An 18,577-nucleotide genomic window follows, 5' to 3' on the forward strand; every position below is an offset into this window, starting at 1 on the left:
ATTATGGAGGACAAACTACTATAAATACCCAGCTAGGGTATCCCCAAAAGAGCAGTGAAGAACTTGAACTTGTCTGAGATTTTCGGAGGTCTATCACAAGGTAATTTTCGTATGGGTATAGGTCAGATATCCGCATTACAGGAGTAAGGATACCTCTGCAACTTCGGTGGAAATTACAGTGATAAATATCTCGGTCTCCTCATGATCACAGTCTCGGTCACAATTACAGTGATATCTTCAGACTCCTCTCTGAGATTGCGGATAAGGAACAATGGTACAGGAAGCTCGAATGAAGGCAGCAGACCAACGCTTCAGATGGATCACTGTGATCTTCGGATAGGCATTACAGTGGCACAACTTCTCGGCATAACTCTGATCTCAATGCAAGGAGGATGCTGTCATAAGTCTCGGTACAACAATGTTGCAACAACAATAATTTCAGTGATTACCTTTATAGTGCAGTAGTAACAAGACCTCGTTGACATGGTGATAAAGCAAGATGCAACTGTAAGGATCTCTGTGGTACTATGATAAAGATCTTGGTGAAGCAGTAATGATGATGATGATCTCAACATCAAGAAGAGGATTGGTGTCTTGGTCTTGGAGTGGCCTAGTAGGTCAAGGGTCATGGTCTTGGTATTCGTCAATGGGAATCTCTATAAGAAGAATTTTGTGTGGGTTTTCCTCTCCAAGAGGGAGAGGTTTTGGCCCTAGTAGAAAGCCAAACATCTTGTGTTCTTGTCTCTTTGTTTTGGTAGCTATTTGATGAACTAAAGAAGACACACTCTAATAATAATAAGTGAAGATTGGAATAAGAAGAAAAATTGAAAACACCTCACAAATAGTTATCATGCTATGAAGAATCACATTAACTACATTTTCCCTAGATTCTTCAACAACAGCTACGGTATATCTCCACTGATGAGCAGGTTATTGACGTATTGACGAAAGCACTTCCAAACAAGAAGCTTGTATACTTAAGGGAAAAGCTTGGTTTGGTGGATTTGTACTCCCTTATTGAGAGGGAGAGATAGACACAACATTCTTGTCTTCACTTGTGAAGAAAGAATGGAGGATTGGGTAACCATCTGGCATTCGGTACTCTTTGAGAATGTGGTAGGGCATTCAAGATAAGAGTAGTCGTGGACCGATATTCTTTGAGGATTAGCTACCCAAGAGAAGAATAGTCCAATAGGAAGGCATACTCTGTGAACACCCAGGTGGAGTATGTACCTTGGAGAGACGATGATGATGGTGTCTATACATCATTGGTCTCGCCAACGTTGTGCTCTGATATTGTGGAGAGATAAAGCTATTAGTCAAGGCCTTGTTATGTGACAATGTTGGTTATTATGATGGGTTACCAATCCGACTCTTCTTATGAGATCTCTTCAGATTGAGAATAACCATTTACCTCTTACGAATACTTCCCTAGTTAAGAGGAAGTGTTGAAGAATGTGTAACTAGGTTCGGTCTTCATTATTATGAAATGTACTCTTGTATATATAAAATGAAAAATAAATTATTTTTATTATTATCAAGCTTGGGTTTCTTGCCCAAGGAATTTATTTTATAGGTCAAGCACTCATTAAAGTGCTTCTAGGGTTTGTCCTAGGTATAGGAGTCATTGTCATATATGAAAGACCCTATGGGCACATTGTAAATTGTAAAAGAAAATTTATTTTGTCTTGAAAATGTCAAAAATACCTCCAAGATCAAGTCGGCCTAAGAGCTGTCAAGTCGGCCTACATGAAGAGCAACGTCCACCCTTGAAGAAGCCTATATATAAGAGGAATTCGTCCTCCATTTGGATCATTCATTCACTCATCTCTCATGCAAAGAAGGAAGCAACAAAAGGACAAAGAAGGAAGTGCGAAGAAGAGAAGGACGAAGAAAGTCAAAGTGTTTGGGTCTCTCTACATTCTTCTGGGAATGCGAAGTTAGGGTTTCTGTGTTGGGGAAGTTTGAAGTTCGATTTTGGAAGCAAGAAGATCAAGAAGGCAAGCGAAGGTCTCTTAGGGCTTCCTACTAGCCCTAGAATCCATATCAAGGCAAGCGAAGTCAAGGGAAGAGCAGTTAGAGGGAGATCGAAGTCTCCTAGTGAAGAAGCAACAATTGTTGGGCAACAAAATTTCGGATTTACTGGGAGGTCGAAGATCTTGCAGCTGGAGGCAAAGGAAGACTTGATCTTGGAGGGTATTTGTCTGAGTCTAGGTCATGGTATTCGTCAATTGAAAGATTTGAAAGATAAGAAGAGATTTTTGTGTTTTCCCCTCAAGAGGAGGGGTTTTGGCCTTGGCTTGCAGCCTATATATTGTGTCACTGTTCTTACTGTTTTGGTAGCTGTTTGATGTATTGCACATTGGAATAATAAATATCAAAGCTAATAAGTAAAAAGTTAACAAAAACATTTATCAAGTTAGGAGAAATAACATATACATTGCCCTATTGAATTCTCAACAAATTTATTTTGATAAGCCATCTCTTTTTGCAAAGCGAAGTATAAAAGCTTTGAGGTCACTTCCTCTTGCCCTAAAGGCCAAGCGAAGTAGTCGTTAAGGCCTCCTTTCCTGAGATACGAGGTCCTTCTCATCATTCTCCTAGACTCCATTCTTCCCAAGGGATTAAGGCATTGGTCCTCCAATAGGTGATCACTCAAAGAACATTTTTCTCCAGCTTTCCCTCTCTTCTAGGTCTAGCCAAGTTGGGTCACCTAGGGCATCAATTTCTTGACAAAATAGCCAAGAAAAAGTTCGATCTCCTAGCCTCTATTGCGCTAGTGTGTTGTCAAGGCCTCCTCCAATTTTGAAGCCATTCTGCTGGTGGAGTTGTGAAATAATCCAAGCCCTAGCTCTGAAATCAAATTTTGCCTTGGTATTCCCTAGGCTAGCACCTCATAAGATCAATTTGATATGTCTAATTGGAAATTCTTGCTTTGATCCTTTCCCCTTCCTTGTCTGGGTTAAGAACATCATTGGTTGCTAGATTCTCTCCCCTTAACCTAGGCTGGGTCCACTTGGTCCCATGTGGTCCCACACCTTTGAAAAGTCAATTCTTCAAGAACCATTCGAGAAGTCAAGTTCAATAAGGATTTTAGGATTGGGAAACTCCTTTACAAGGCATATTCCTCTAACCTAACCCTTAAATCCTCACCTCTTATCCTAGAAATCTTTGTACCTTGCTTAAAAAGCAAGTAAGCTCTATTATTAACCCCCCTTCTAGGAAAAGGATCATTAAGGTCTCTTCACATCCATTGCTTGATTCATCCTTCACAAGTGACTTTCTATATACCGGGTCTCCTCTCATCGGTGAAAGTCCATAAAGAGTAGGGAGTCTTAGCTAAGGTGATAGTGGGCTAAACCTCCATTGTTGTCCTTGATATAGTAGTTGTCCCTTTTATGCCACCTGCTAGTTTGAGCGATAACATTTTGGCATCGTTGCAGAGGACACGAAACGTGTGTTTTTTTCCCATATGATATTATTGATATATCATTTGGCGACTCCATTGGAGGAACAAAGTCCTAGTTCCTCATTGAACTTCAATGTCAATGCTTGTAGGGTGAAGCAAGCATTTGTGAAGGCATTTTAATTCACCCTGGCGACTCCATTTTGGCATTATATGCAAGATCATGAAAAATGGCTAAAGAAAGTATCCACAACATTAGCCCTGAATAAGAACAAGACCTAAGAGGAAGATTGGACTTGTGGTCTGAGCTTTGTGATCGTTTGATAGAGCATGAGAACGAGGACTTCATACTCAATTTTTATGATAGGAGTAGGTCAAACCTTGACAACATAAGGTAGGAGTATGAAGAAGGGCCCACAAATTATCTCTTCTTGGAGCTTGCGTATCATACTGGTGCATTTAATTCCTTGTCTCACAAGATCAAAGAAAAATATTGCTCATTACCAGATGAGGATTTGGATGACGAAGATGACCAAGAAAATGAGGAGCAAACATTAGTTATGGAATTGAGGGCTAATAACAGTGAAGTGAAAGATATCTCCTCTAAGGATGACAAAGAGTTGGATCCTGAAAGCCTCCAAATCACACAAGAAAGAATGGATGAATATAGTAGGTCATGTAGGGGGTTAGTAAGGGAATGTAATTCTAATGAAGTATTCTCCCGTTTATATGATGAAGAGGTGAAGCTTCATAAGATGAAATGTGAATATAAAGAGAACCCTACTAATGCTCTCCTCCTAGAAGCATATTACCAAAATCATGTAACAAATACCTTAGCCATTATTCTTCAAGAGAAGAGAGAAGAAGAGAAGTCCCGCTTGTCAACCAACTAAGATGAAGATGACCTTGAGGATCTCGACGATGAGCAGGAAGATGAGTCCTCATTGGGGCCGCAAGGCAGCCAAGATGATTTTGAGATGACATGCGTTGAGGAGAATGACGCTATGGAAAATGAGGCCAAGACTGACCTTACCTCTCTCAAGGGTATCACTCCTGATGACTCTCCTTTTGAGAACCTTGAGGAAGGTAATCCCATGAGCTCCTTGGAGGATGACATTGGAGATTATTTCTTCATTGAAAAGGAGAATGGGAGATTGTTGGGCCTCAATTTAACTATGCTCCCATTTATGAAAAGCATATAGAAAAGGAAGAGTGAGGATGGGTCAAATTATTTGGATGATGAGGATAGAGAAAAAGAAGAGTGAGGATCACATCTATCTCACACATGTTTATGAGGTATTATAATCTTCTTGTAAGCCAACGTTGTATGATTGAAACATAGGGAGGTCTCACATAGTAGAATATACCCCAAGAAGGACACACGCTACAAAAACTAAAACTATGATAATTTCAGCTATAGGGGACAAGATTAGCCACTTTATACTTCTATTGGGAATTGGATCACTAGGTATGAGGATGACTTTATGGTTGTCTCTATTGATCTTACTCCTACCACACACACTATTCCTCCCACAGTAGTGACGCAACTCTTTCAAAGGTTGCTCTTTTTCATACTACCATAATACTTATTATAGTTGCTAACGCTTTGACCTTAGCTGAGCAATGGGCATGACGTAGTGCATAGAGAGATAGAATTGAAGTGATGGTCATGTGAGAAGAGAGTTGTACTTGTCAAACCTTCAACACGCATTGAGAAGCCGTGGACAAGCTTGAGGAATATACAAACAAGTCAATTGTGGAGCAAAATGAACACATACTAATAAAAATAGAGCAGATTAGTAAAGGACACAGTTGCTTGAGGAGTAGAATGAACAATCATGAATGAGGATGAAGATGAATGGTCCTTAGTAGACAAATGAGCGTGGAGAAGAGTGAATTTTTTGGGGTTTCTCATGTATAGATAGAGAAATGGATCTACAGAGAGATTAGGGGAGTGTCAGGAAAAAAAAATGTGTGGATTTGGCAAAGGGAAGGCCAGATGGACTTAGAATGTTAGATTTGATTGCCTTCGAACGGAAGAGAGGTAGACTTGATGGGAAGAGAGACAATGAGGCATTTATGAGTGGGAATCGTGGAGTTAGGGCTTGTTCTAATACCATGATGACTGAGGAATAACTCCACACTTTGATTGATTTCATTAACATGAATCATACTTAAATACATCAGGGAGATGACTCTTGGTTTTATCTTCTGGATGGTATTTCTTATTCACCCAACTCTTCAGATTCCTAATTTAGCTTATTTACAAAATATTTATAATTACACAAAATCCCAAAGGATATGTGTCTAATAGTAATTGGTGCGAGTGCACTCTTTGTCGATCAAGGGGAATTGTAAGGCCATGAGACTAGCCATGATGAGACTTAGTTCAGTGGAACATGTATCATTAAATAAAATTTATCCATTTTGTAGTTTACCTTTCTCTTTTGGTTGAGTTCATCCAAATTGATCTCTCACCCACTTTATTAAATTTATATTTTATTGGAAATTTGATCAATTTTGATTACTCTCCCAGAATTCCATACTTCTATAAATGAGATAATACAATGAAGAGTATACAAAAGTATAGCTTATGTCAATCTCCTTTTCACTTGCATGCTTTCTTTCCTTGGAGTTTTCAAATCTTGTATGTGAGTATGCAAATCATTGTTTTGTGCTCGTATCAAGTGCTGCTATATGAAGTGTGGACAAATAATGAATCAGGAATCAACATATCTTTTCAAAATGTAGCTTTCCAGATCTCTTCAGAGGAATATCTCATTACACTTCCAATGGTCAACCTCTTACAATCTCCACTGTTTTAAGAATCATGTAACACTTCTCAACCTCATGCAATGATTCACAAGGAACATGCAATACCAATTTTTTCCAGTGAACATGCAACACTTCAATTTGAGGCAGTGGTTGTCAACCAACATGCCACACTTCTCAGATTCATGCAATTTTTCTAAGCTGCATTTCGTTCTTCTACAGTTCTCACTAGCAATGATCTCCTTAATAGCAAGGAATGACAACTTTGTTGCTAGGACACATTTCCTATTGTTTGGTGCCTCTCACAAAAAATTGAAAACTGAATAAGGCAGGCATCCATACAACTTGCAGTTTGCCCTCACCTCACTAACATGTAACCTTTCCTCTTTGTAAGTACCAATTATTTTTCAGCTTTGCTACCAAGTTAAAATATAAGCAAAGCATAGGAAAGCAAAATAACAATGGAAGGAATATGCAGGATAAGAAACATTTTTTTTTCATAATAAACCATATATTTAGATTACAAGGTTTGCTAAAACTAAGCTCTCACAAATTTTATACTGCTTAAACCTTCATTCTCCTTTTTAGAAAATGCATCATATATTTCATTGTTGAAAAATAAAGAATATATAAAAAATCATACATCTTCGATCCAAGCTCTGATTAATCATTATGCAGAGTACCCCTCCCTAAACGGGCAAGGAGAGCTAGCACATCAGCATTGGCTTCAAGAGTCTACATTGTTTTTAAGAAATGCCAATTCCATCTGAAACGTTTGCTGCCAACATTGAGTTTAAAGTTGCGATCTGGCCCAAATGAAATGTGGTTGCATCATCCCCTTTAAAAGTTGCATGAAACCACCTTTTCCATAAGATAGATGTGCCTGCCAAGCGAATGACATTACATATACATCCTCCAAACAATTTAACCATCCATTCATTCCTAAATCCTCATCTTCTTGACATTTATTTTATGTACCTTATATTTTTTGATATTTATCCATTTTATTTCAAATTTATTGCAAAATAAGTATTAATACAAAATGGACATTAATATTCTAACAAAAAATTGCAAATGGTGAACCAAAGAATGATTTCATTTTGAGTTGCATGTTTTTCATCCGATTCAAATCATCTTGTTCTAACCATTATTGAGTGCTTTGATGTATGCCTAAAAGAGTGTTACACTGGGGGATGATGAGGCGTTTAGAAGGGGAGTTCAAAAAACAATACTTGAGAGAAAAGGGCCACCTGCTTTTACTTGTGCTGTGGAGATGATATCACTGACTGAATGGCGAGTTCATCATAGCTTAGAAGCAACTGTGGATGCTATTCTTGCAGGTATTCTGTTTTATCATGTGCGCTCCTTCAGAAATTCTATTTTATATCACATTCTGCATGATTCATAACGTGCTTCATGCTTTGAAGAAACATCAAACAAGATATAGTTAAATATCATGCTTGCTACAATGCTTTCTTTTTATGATACTGAATTAAACTGTTGTGACTATGATGCCTTGTAAACGTAAACAGGACGATCTCCTTTGTTTGAAGTTCGTAAGATGGGTAGTTCTGGGGTTATAGTTGAAAATTCTAGTATTACCACAGATGCAAATCTTCAAAGCACCTCTTGCAACACCAATGAGAAGCGTAAGGAGGATGTCAGCCATGAGTCAGATGCCCAGAGTGAAAATAATGATGATAATGATTATGTTTCTACATTTAGAAGCAGTGTTAAACAGTTCAGAAGGGATGACGATACACCCATTCGTTTGTATACATATGAGGTATGAAGACTTGAATGAGACAACAACTAAAACAGGATACTTGCCTCCTCTCCTAATATTACATGACATTAGGCATCTCACGTTTTATGATAATATTAAATATGGTCACATTATTGATGTTTTTTTCTAATTGGGTAAGCTTAGTTGAGAGACTCGTTTGATTTATGAATTTATGATGGCCATTAAATTTACATACAAACATGAAGCATCTATCTGCTTTAGAAAAGGTATGTAGTTGCAATTTGCAAGATTGTAAAAGCACTCTGATGTTAGTCATGTTTGTTCACATTCTCTAGTTACACATTCTGTAGGAGGACGTTTGAAGCGGAGTTTTTCCTCACATTTTTTTTCTTTGAAAAATTGCATCTTCCATTGTAGTAGAAAATATACAATAAAAAAGCACACCTAAGTCCTTGCGTTGCTCCTTCCAACATAAGTAGGATGGGTGTCTTAGCCTTATACCCAAACTTTAATGAATCAATGTGTACAAAAACAACAAAGCTAGATAACACACCACTTTAAAATTTATCTAACATTGTGCTTAGAAGCCCCTCCACTAAAGGTAGGTTTACTTGTCCTCCTCTAAAGTAACGAAAGACCTCTCAAACAGTGTTCCACAAATATTTTCAATGTTTTTCAACTGCAATGCTATCTCTATAGATTGCACCCTTCCACCTTGAGGGTCTTGTTAACCACCAGAAGTGGGTAACACTTAGGACAACCAACCAGCCAACAACTATTGATTTTTGGGTAGCATTGGATGTGCTCTAGCTCCGAAATTTTGTGTAGGGGCTAGAACACATGAGATCTCCAAGACCCAGAAATATTTGGTGAAATTCCTCCTGGATTGTATTTTATTAAAATAATTAATATTTTTAATGGGGTTCCTAAGTCTAAACTTAGGAAAATTAAAATATTAGTGGGTATTAATGAAAATATGGATGAAAAGATTTTAAGAGACGAGGATCAAGTCTAATTTATTCTTAGCCGTTGATTAGGGATTAGATCATGACAGTTGATTTCTCAACAGGAAAAGTATAAAAGAAGGCTTGGGGTCAGTTGGAGAACACACACAGGGAGAGCAACACTTGAGCTAATTCAAAATTCTGGGGCATGGTTTGCTAAGAATTTTGGAGTGAGTTTCTAGTGCAGAGAGGGGTAGTTCTACAAAGGGACTTCAGTCCAAGGCCGAGAATACATAGCAGAGAGGCAGCGCAACACCAGGGAGAGACAACATGGTTCCAGAAGCATGATGCAGAGGCTAAAGGAGCTGACGCAGTCACTTAGAGGCAATGCTGGTGTTTTTGTGGGGCAGATCAAGCAATAGTTCAGCAGATTGATTTCTGATCCGGGAAGGCTCACTGGGAGGGTGACACAACTTCTAGAGGAGGTGACGCAGTTCTAGTGCAGAGCTTGGAGCAGCCATCGCTGCACAAGCACTGCGGACAACGCAGTCACTTGTGAGGTTTGTTCATCCAGTTGTTGGATTCGCCAAAATATCTGTCTCCGGATAGAGGTACTTCTGCCGGGGTTATTCTCTATTGAGTGAGCCGGATTTGGTACTCTAGTTGTATTTAAAAATCTGCTTAATAATAAAACCCTCATATCTGCTGCACTGGTTTTCCCGCATTGGATTTTTCTGGGGACGTCTAGTCCAAAAATAAGTGTGTCTTTTGTGTGGTTGTCTCATTTATTTTTCATTACTTGATCTGTATATTGGTGTAGGTTTCAATGTATTTGCATTAATATTTTCTGAATAATTATGAAAATAACTTGTTAAAATGAAGAACACAAGTAGGTAATGCAAATCGGTTTACTACAGTAGGATTTCTGGTTTGTTAGATTCATAAATTTTCACATGGTATCGGAGCGATTGCAGATCAAGGAGGACTGAAGCCATCGACGAAAGGACAAAGGAAAATCTATGTGTGAATACAACTGTCCCAAGAGACAACACAGTTTCTAGGCAAGAGAGCAGAGGAGGGGTGACGCAGTCACCAAGGAAGGCTCACGCAAAGCCTGCGTCAGCTTGATTAGGTGACACCGTTGCTGCAAAGGGCAGCGTAGTGGTTACTGGGCCAACGCAGTGACTGTTGAGTCTCATTTTTCCGGTCGCCGTGGTTGGAGGTACAACGCAAATTTCATCTGGAGTTGTTGGTGGGGTGCTGATTCTGATGGTGCAAAACTATACCTAGTGGGGCAGAAGCAAAGTAGAGGGAATCAGTTCCTCAGAAGATTTCTTGCCAAGAAATCTAGGTCCAGTGCTGAGTAGCAGCAAAGAGAGATTAAAGAGGAACGGTTCAACAGTGGTTGGCAGAAGGATTTCTGTGAAGGAAATCGAAATTCAGAGGGAGCTTGTTCCTTAGAGGATTTCTAGCGCCAAAGAAATCCAGATCCGAGTTTTGCTGGGGTAGCAGCGAAAGAGGGAGAAGAGAACCAGTTCGATATTGATTTGAGCAAAGATGGCCGTTAACGGATAGAGGGATTAGGACAGGTTGGATCGAGCATCTAACTTCATCATCTAGAAGGCCAGGATCCTGGTAGTTTTGGATAAAAATCACATCAAGGATTATGCCTTGAGGACGATTGCTGATCCGGTTGATGTTGATCCTTTCAAGAAGTACGAGGAGGCTCAAGCGAAAGCGAAGTGCATGATCTTGGACGGGGTCAAGGATCATGTGACTGCATATCGTTGAGAAGGACACAACAAGGGAAATGTGGGAGGCCTTGACCACATTGTACGAGAGAACTTCCGTTCAGCGGAAGATGTTGCTTGAGAGTTAGTTGAGACAGTTTCAAATGCAGAAGGGAGAAGAAATCGATCCCTTCCTTCTCAGGTTGCAAAGGATTCGTGATTAGTTAACTTCTGTAGGGGTTACAACAGATCCTGAATTTATGGTGAGGACTACCTTGAATGCAGTCACGAAGACTGGGAAACCTCTGTCCAAAGCATCTTGGGCAGGGCTTCTCTTCCTAGTTGGGAGGAGATGTGGGTAGCTCTTCGACAGGAAGAGATTAGATGGTTGACCAAGGCGGGAAGTAGCAACAAAGGGGTCAGAATCAAGAAGGAGGAAGAGGAGGATGCGGCTCTCGCATTAACAGGACAACAAGGGCAACATAAACGAAAGAAGAAGGACATATCCAAAGTCAGATGCTTCAGATGTGGAGAAATGGGTCATTTCGCCACGCAGTGTCCTCAGAAGAAGGGCAAAGAAGAGAAGTCTGACTCAAAGGTTGCTCTAGCGCAAGTTGACAAGGAGGACGATGAGGATTGCGCCATGAGTGCTCATGCACCTCTAGAGAAGAGGTGGGGTGATATTGAGCTGTAGTCGGGAGGACTACATAAGGGGGCAGGATCCTTGAGGTGCCCAAACTCTTGGATCACATACGGCTACAGGAGCCCTTAATGACAATAGCAGAATGATGGGAGTCAGTTGGTGTGAGGGATGATGGAGCAACAGTGGCAGAGCTAGAGTGCCAAAGTCTGAAGCAACGCAGTGGAGTGTTGCAGCAGTGCGGAAGGCACAAAGCAAATACAACAACAACACAGTAGCATCAGAGGGTCAACACAGATTAGCAGCAGAGGTAGCTTCAACATCAAGGGGCATCCAGATTGACCAACATGTCAGCTTTTGGGTGGCTTTTCAGTTGCTTACTTCTCAGCAACTGAGTTGCAGTGCAGTAGTTAGCAGTGGCAGTGCTATGGGCAGCATGATGCAACATATTGAGAGGGAGCTGCAGTACAGATGCAACAGTGACAGTGGCAGTGTCATGGGCAACAGTACAGGTTGCAGTAGCGCAGTGGATGAAGGGCAGCAAGTCGAGCATCAGTAGCGCAGAGGACCGATGCCGTAGATCAGTGTGATACTTCTGCTGGGAAGTATTACTAGAGCACATTCCTCGCTAAGAGGGAGTGTTGATTTTTGGGTAGCATCGGATGTGCTCTAGCTCCGAAATTTTGTGGAGGGGCTAGAACACATGAGATATCCAAGACCCAAAAATTCTTTGGTGAAATTCCACCCGGATTGTATTTTATTAAAATAATTAATATTTTTAATGGGGTTCCTAAGTCTAAACTTAGGAAAATTAAAATATTAATGGTATTAATGAAAATATGGGTGAGAAGCTTCTAAGAGACGAGGATCAAGTCTAATTTAATCTTAGCTGTTGATTAGGGATTAGATCATGGTCGTTGATTTCTCAACATGAAAAGTATAAAGGAAGGCTTGGGGTCAGTTGGAGAACACACACAGGGAGAGCAACACTTGAGCTAATTCGAAATTCTGGGGCGTGGCTTGCTGAAAATTTTGGAGTGAGTTTCTAGTGCAAAGAAGGGTAGTTCGACAAAGGGACTTCAGTCCAAGGCCGAGAATACATAGTAGAGAGGCAGCATAACACCAGGGAGAGACAACGCAGCTCCAGAAGGGTGACGCAGAGGCTAGAGGAGCCGACGCAATCACTTAGAGGCAGTGCTGGGGTTTCTTTGCGACAGATCAAGCAACAGTTAAGCAGATCATTTTCTGAGCCGAGAAGGCTCACTGGGAGGTTGACGTAGCTTCTAGAGGAGGTGACGCAGTTCTAGCATAGAGCTTGGAGTAGCCATCATTGCACAAGCATTGGGGACAATGTAGTCACCTGTGAGGTTTGTTCATCTAGTTCTTGGATTCGCCAAAATATGTCTCCGGATAGAGGTACTTCTGCCGGGTTTATTCTCTGTTCGGTGAGCCGGATTTGGCACCCTAGTTGTATTAAAAAATATGCTTAATAATAAAACCCTCATATCTGCTGCACCAATTTTCCCGCATTGGGTTTTTCCGGGGACGTTTAGTCCAAAAATAAGTGTGTCCTTTGTGTGGTTGTCTCATTTATTTTTCAGTACTTGATCTGTATATTGGTGTAGGCTGCAATGTATTTGCATTAATATTTTTTGAATAATTTTAAAAATAACTTGTTAAAATGAAGAACACAAGTAGGTAATGCAAATCAGTTTACTGCAATAGGATTTCTGGTTTGTTAGATTCATAAATTTTCAATACAACCCCAGGATGGTACTATGCCAGGATTTTGCATCTATTACTCTTGTAGGATCTCTCTCCCATCTGATATTTCTTCTTGAAGGAAGGTGTGACATCTATCAGTAGGTACTTCAACCATTCTTGCAATCATGTGCTTTCATTTAATGTTACGGGCATATTAATGTGGATCACAAGGCATATTGGTGGTCTAACTTCCTGTTCCCACATTTCACTTGGAAGATTAGTCTTTGACTCTAGTCCAGTGGGACCTCCTATGAGGCCTTATGGTTTAGGAAGGACACTACTGGGGAAGCACTAATTGGTGTGTCCAAGGTAATCCACACTTACCAATTTCAATCTCTTCTGGTTATCCATCTCGATTCTTTGGGTTGGTAGTCATTAGTCATTGAAATCGGCACCCTTCATCAACATCCTTGAGTTGGGGCCCGAAAACTTGGCCCTGAGGTTTGATGCAACTGAAAGAAAATTAAAAGCACATAAAGCCACAATGAAAGAAAATGTAAAATGAAAAAATGGTTGGGACATTATTTAGTGCATGGGCAAAAGCCTAGAATGAGTTCTACCCCCTAATTAGCCATTAGGCAGTTCCTAAAACATTTAATGCTTCATCTAAAGAAAAGAACCCTTGAAATTCTTGTTACCAATCTTTTTAGCACGACAACTAAGGTCCCAATAGTCTTGTTAGGATGGACACATATAGGGCAAGGACCCACTGTCACCACGGCCCAAGCCCTCGCTATTTAGGCCCAACACCCCCAAAAAATCCTATGGAGGAGCCGCCCCTAAATTCCGCAACAACTTCAGTATGTGTCCAATGCCTTATGTGGCGTCAATGGGGTGGAGGTGTTTTCAATATGTTTGTTGTCCTGTTGTAAAATAGTGCCTAAACAATGCATATTTCTAACATCAGATATTAGTAGCCAAAATAAATCAAAGATATGGTGTATGACCTATGGATTTTTGTCTACTAAATTTATCCTAACCAAATATGAAGTTATTTAGCAGTTTAGATGACTGGTTAAGGAGTTACAGCTGAAAACAACTTGCTGTACAATAGGACAAACTATAAAGTTCGTGTAAAAGTACAACGACAACAATCTATTTTGTTTTTATCAGCCAACCCACTGTGTCAAAACACCTCTAGGGAGTTACCCTAAAGTGTGGGATGGCTAAAAGGTGATTAATGAGGCTTTGGAAGCCTTTCCTCTGCTAAAATCTGACTTAAAATGCAATTTCCAGCTAACTGGAAATTGATTTTCAGATTTCCAGGTTGTATTTGTTTGCCTAAAAAATTTCCAGAATTTATTTAACAGTTATAACAGTTGGAAAATGGAAGAAACTCAACTCTACTGCAAGGAGTTGACCTTATAGAGGCAATAAATGAAGAATAGTTTCCCAACAATGCTCAACGTCCAACTCAAATGACGACCCAACGTCTAGATAAGGTGGTTTAACCTGCTTTGCTTGGTTTGATTTGGTCCATGAGAACTCCACTTGGTCCAAGGAAGTTTGCTTTGGTGGAAAGGAGGATACTGGGCTTTGCAATGGGTACTTTTGTTCTACAAGAAGTCCAACGTTCCACTTTGACTCACAACTAACTCAAAACTTCAGTTTATCGACCTCCAAAGGCTAATAGAAGGGCCTCAACTTGGCCCATGAGGCTAGATATTCAACACCTTGGCTTCCTTTGACTTGTTCGCTTGATTATTCTTGGGATCTTTGACCATCTTCAACATTCCACTAGCCCCAGTGGCTAGTTTAACCTTTGTGCCATCTCTCTTGAACAATGTTACTAGACTCGGAATCGACAATAAGTCAGCGAGGCAAAACAACGAATAGTTTTAATCGGATTAGGAAAAAATCGGTGAATACAATAAATAAAGATATACACATATATTGAATTAAAAAAAAAAAAAACATTTTTCATTGATATTCAATAAAGCCATGTCTGAACAATGCATAATATCAATATATGTCCAAAATATCATGAATGAATCAGTATCTCATATATGTTATGAGTCCAAACACGATCCAAAGCATTGGGTCCTAACTCCTAACCAGTGACTACATAGAACTAGAAGCATCTGCTTCTAAAAATTTACAAAATACTGCATACTAATAAGTAAAAAAGCAATAACTAAGACTAGCCCAGATTCGATTAACACTAAGTGGTGGGCAATGAACCACCCTACCCTAAAGGGGGTATCCACTGCTATACCTTACACATTGTGCTCTTATTCCTTGAGCCCCGAGCAGTTAATCAAAGAAAAATCATAAAAGGCAAAAGGTATATAAAGAAGGGTGGAAAAATCAAGGTCGGGGCACCTCATATACCATGATTACTCCCTCCTATACATTATATACCCAAGTATGGGCTTCTCTTTTGTTAGCCACCTTAGTACCCAGGCTCTAGGGTTGCGGGGGAGTGGCTCCCCCCCCCCTCGAACTCGCTCTCGGAGCGCGCTCCCCTTGGGAGTGACTTGGGAGCGACCTCAGGAGTGCGCTCCTGAAATTGCTCCCTCAAGGAGCGAATTTCGAAAGCGAAAATTTCGCTCCCTAGCCTTTTTTGCATTTTTTTTGTTGAAGTAACATTCCAAATGCAATTCTTTTTGAAAGAAACAAATAATTTTTGAGTGGAGTAGCCTAATGATCAAGCTTATGGCCCTAGTATTAATATGCGATTCATGGTAAATTGGTAATGTTAAGAATGTTAAATTCTTAAAGTAAAAGTGACATTCTCCTTAATCTTCATTTTCGTCCTTTTACTTAAATTTTTAACATTACCATGAAATGACTTAGGATGCTTGAGAGTGGTTTCGATCTCATTGGATTTCATATGGAGAAAGTAGAATTTTAGATCTCATTCAAAATCCAATAGACTTATCAGTTTTTTAGGATTTCATGATTGGGGGGATTGCAATGTCTCCATTGGATTTTGTCGTGTATTAGGGTATGGAACTCGTATTTAATCAAGAGTACCAATCCCTCTATGTACCTTGATGTCAGTGACATTGGTTGTCGAACTCCTCTATCATGACCCTCCTAAAAATGTTCCCATCACTCAAACAAAATCTTGACTTGACATGCTATGTTTTTTCTATCTTATGTTAATGCTTAGAGGGTGATATTAATGACAAAGATTCCTATACAAATCTAGAGGTAATGGAAAATATACCTCTAGATATTAATGCTTATAGGGTGATATTAATGACAAAGATCTTGATTTTCCAACAAGACTAAAAAATTAGACATTTCTCGTGGCGGCAAGAGGCCCAAGCATTAGCAATAGATAATAGATTTACTTTTCTTTTCTAGTTTCTAGTAGTTTTTATCACTGTTGACTCTTTCATATTTATTATGATATTTTTTGTAAACTATATATGAAAATTTAAGTTTGAAGTTGGCAATTATAACTCATTGGTAATGAATTATGAATATGATGCTTCGTGAAAGTTGAAAGTTGTTTTGTTTCATTTTATAACATTTCATTTCATGTTAGATATTTTTTGTTGTAATGGTTACACTTAGCTTACAAGTACAACTTTGGTGATCAATGATGATAAATGTTATATATTGAATTTTGAAAGCTTGAAGCTTTAAGATTGATGAATCATGAGACTCAATATGTTGTATGTTACTAATTTGTGGATGTGGTTGATGAAGATTATAACTTCTAGATGACTGATGTTATATGGTTTAATCTATGTTTTTATGCTTTTTATATCTAATTCATTATTCTACATGCTTTTGTTGACATATATCATTATATGCATCAAAATATAAAAAAAAATATATTATATAAAAATTCGCTCCTCGATTATCTCCCGAATTGGAAGCTTTTGAAAATGTCGCTCCCTCTCCCACTCTTGCTCCCGTTCCCAAGTAACCTTGACCCCAGCATGTGGTTGAGGGCTGCCCCTTTTCATTCCCTACTCCATTCATCTCTTTATCACATGCCACCACTCTTTGAAGGATGTACCTTGGACATTCTATCCCCTTTAAAGGTAGAATCCACTTAATAGGATACTTGGTTAACCCCATTTGGAGCTTGGAGACATTAGTACATGCCAAAGCCCACTATGGAAGGGCATGCTATTATGAAGTGCCCACCTGTTATCCACGGTTTGTAAGCTCTTTAGCTCGATTGCCTTTGCTGACTTATTGTACTGGAAGGCTAGGAGACGGATTGGATCTTATGCAGGATTGCAAATGGTCTCCATTTTGGGTTTGGTCTCCCTATATGGGGTCCTAACTGTCCCGAGGGATACATTGGCACATGTAGGGTGTGTGTTGAGAGCCATGGACCTCCATAGTAGTAGACAACACTCCATGGATACCTAGAGATGTTCAGAAAGTGCTCGAGATTCACCTATTGGACGAGGAAGATGCACCTAGTTCACCATGCCCAATCGGCCCCACAGTTGTACCATACACTTGGCAGATGACCCAGGACTTGTATGCTGATGTGGCATCACTTACACCATCATTTGAGCCCTTACAGATGGTCTACAGGCATCTTCGATCTACTTGGAGGCCCATGAGGTTACTTGTGTGCCCTCACACCCATTGGGAGCACCACAGGTTTATTATTTGGAGAACAAGGGGCTAATCCCTTGTCCACTACTTTTGGGAGTACTATTCATCATTATGGCACTTATGGATTTAATCAGGCTTCTTAGAAGGTCCAACGACATGTATTATTTATCATTCGACCACTTACTATTTTGTTTATGAGCTAGTTTGGTGGGCTTGTCACTAAAAGTTAGTTATTTTGCACATTATTGTATTTTAGGGGCTAATGTAGGCCCAAGTAGCTAAATTGAACTCATTAGAAGTGTATAAATAGAAGTGATGAGGATTCATTTTAGCATCATCACTTGGTTTTGACTTGTATCTCTCTAGAGATTTTTGCTATTCCTTCTTGGTGGACGAAATTTTGGAGCATGGATGAATTTTGATGTTTGGATTATCTTTTCTTATCTTGGAGCTTCTTGATTGGCAAGTTTATTGATGGTTGGATATATTCTCTTACATGTAAGTACAAATTTAATGCTATTTCTTCTTTTACTTTGTCACATGCATTGATGATGAGATTTTCGCTATACTAGGGCTAATTGTTGCATGCATTTACTGCGAAATTGTGGAATTATGTTTCTATGTAGCATCTCTCTATGTATGGGCCATGTATGTTGAACGAATTCTCCTAGGGATAATTCTATGATTGAATTTATCTTGACAAGCCATCTTACCTTGCAAAACGAAGTGTAAAAGCTTTTAAGGTCACTCTCCTTTGGCCTAATGACAAGCGAAGTTGTCCTTGAAGCCACCTTGACCTAGAAACGAAGTCGATTGTCATATTCTTCCTGACTCCAATATCCCCAAAGGATTAGGCACTGGTCTACCATAAGGTGATCATTTTAAAGAACCATTTTTATTTACCTTTTCTTTATTCTAGGTCCAGCCACATTATTCCTCTTAGGGAATCACTTTCCCGATAAACCACCTGTTGTCGCGCAGATTGGCACGACAACGCTCAGACCGGGGGCTGTCACTCTGATCCCCGATCCCTCCGTTTAA

General features: G+C 39.6%; 1 protein-coding gene across 1 annotated transcript in view; it reads left to right on the forward strand.

Annotated features, from left to right (window-relative positions):
- LOC149160690 (protein SEEDLING PLASTID DEVELOPMENT 1-like) overlaps positions 1-18,577 on the forward strand; it is a 275,377-nt gene that overhangs the window by 135,870 nt on the left and 120,930 nt on the right. The window contains exons 5-6 of the mRNA XM_089436761.1: positions 7,356-7,518; positions 7,711-7,964. Coding sequence (XP_089292887.1) covers positions 7,356-7,518; positions 7,711-7,964 — 417 coding nt within the window. The remainder of the gene's footprint in view (positions 1-7,355; positions 7,519-7,710; positions 7,965-18,577) is intronic.

The sequence above is a fragment of the Pinus tabuliformis genome, chromosome 5_2 (genome assembly GCF_031772625.1).
Source record: "Pinus tabuliformis cultivar Carrire ecotype Pingquan chromosome 5_2, CPIR1, whole genome shotgun sequence".
NCBI lineage: Eukaryota > Viridiplantae > Streptophyta > Pinopsida > Pinales > Pinaceae > Pinus > Pinus tabuliformis.